Below are 1,058 nucleotides of genomic sequence, written 5' to 3'. Positions count from 1 at the left end.
ACTGTGGGTGCAACCCCCGTCGAGATCAGACAAGAGATGAGATATCGGTCTGATACTCGACGGCTGATGGAGTTTCACGAGCCACCTTGCCGGTGATGCGAAAAGGGCAGGGGGGAGGGCGGCCAAGTTAGGTCGTCTCCTCCCCAACCTGGGCGGCCCGGACGGCAGGGTTCGTCGGTTGTACGCGAACACCGTCAAGTCGGTAGCGCTCTACGGGGCCCCTGTTTGGGCCCCACGGCTCGCGGCATCGAGGCACGCCCGCGCCTTTCGCCCGATTGCCACGAGGATATGTAGGGCCTACCGGACGGTGGCGTACAATGCGGCAGCGGTGATCGCCGGCCTCCCCCCGATGGAGTACGCGGCAGAGGAACATTACAATATGTTCCTCGAAAGCCGCGACTCCGAGGGGAGGCCGATTAGATGGACGGCGAACCACCGTGCTCGGAGGCGATTCCAGCACCGGCAGTGCGCAATCGCCAAATGGCGAGAGGCGTTAGTAGCCTCGGGGGACACTACCCCGGGGCTCCGCGTCGTCGGTGCAATCGGGCCCCTCCTCGACCAGTGGGTCGATAGAGGATGGGGCGGGTTGTCCTTCCGAATGACGCAGGTGCTGACTGGGCATGGCTGCTTTGGTCACTACCTGTGTCGTATCGGAAGGGAGCAGAACTCCGGCTGCCACCACTGTGCGGCCGAAGACGACACCGCCCAGCACACGCTGGGCGAGTGTCCGGCGTGGGCGGGAGAGCGGGAGGCGCTCACCTGCATTGTGGGGCAGGACCTCTCCCTTCCAGCGGTGATCACCGCGATACTCGAAGAGGAGAGGTCCTGGCACGCGTTTGCCTCCTTCTGCGAGAAGGTCATCTCGCAGAAGGAGGCAGCGGAACGGGAGAGGAGGGGGCAAGTCCCTCGTCCCCGCCCGCAACAGCAGCGGCGGCAGCAGCGCCGGGCTCGGGGAAGACATCCCCGGGCTCGGCCTGCTCGGCCCGCCGTGGGGAATGGGGTGGGAGCTGAGCCAGACGGGGGGAGAGCTGACGGGGAAGCATTATCTCTCCCGGCCT

At 65.7% G+C, this 1,058-nt stretch overlaps 1 protein-coding gene across 1 annotated transcript; it reads left to right on the top strand.

Annotated features, from left to right (window-relative positions):
• Positions 1-349: 349 nt before the first annotated feature.
• LOC105557228 lies at positions 350-834 on the top strand (the record flags this gene model as incomplete). The annotated part of the gene is made up of 1 exon (XM_012004440.1): positions 350-834. A coding segment is annotated over exon 1 (485 nt), but the record flags the coding sequence as incomplete, so codon positions are not given.
• Positions 835-1,058: the final 224 nt, after the last annotated feature.

Source organism: Vollenhovia emeryi, unplaced genomic scaffold (assembly GCF_000949405.1).
Source record: "Vollenhovia emeryi isolate VEMERY1.0 unplaced genomic scaffold, V.emery_V1.0 DF951784.1, whole genome shotgun sequence".
Lineage (NCBI taxonomy): Eukaryota > Metazoa > Arthropoda > Insecta > Hymenoptera > Formicidae > Vollenhovia > Vollenhovia emeryi.
The sequence above is the reverse complement of the archived record's forward strand: the minus strand, read 5'-3'. Positions and strand labels throughout refer to the sequence as shown.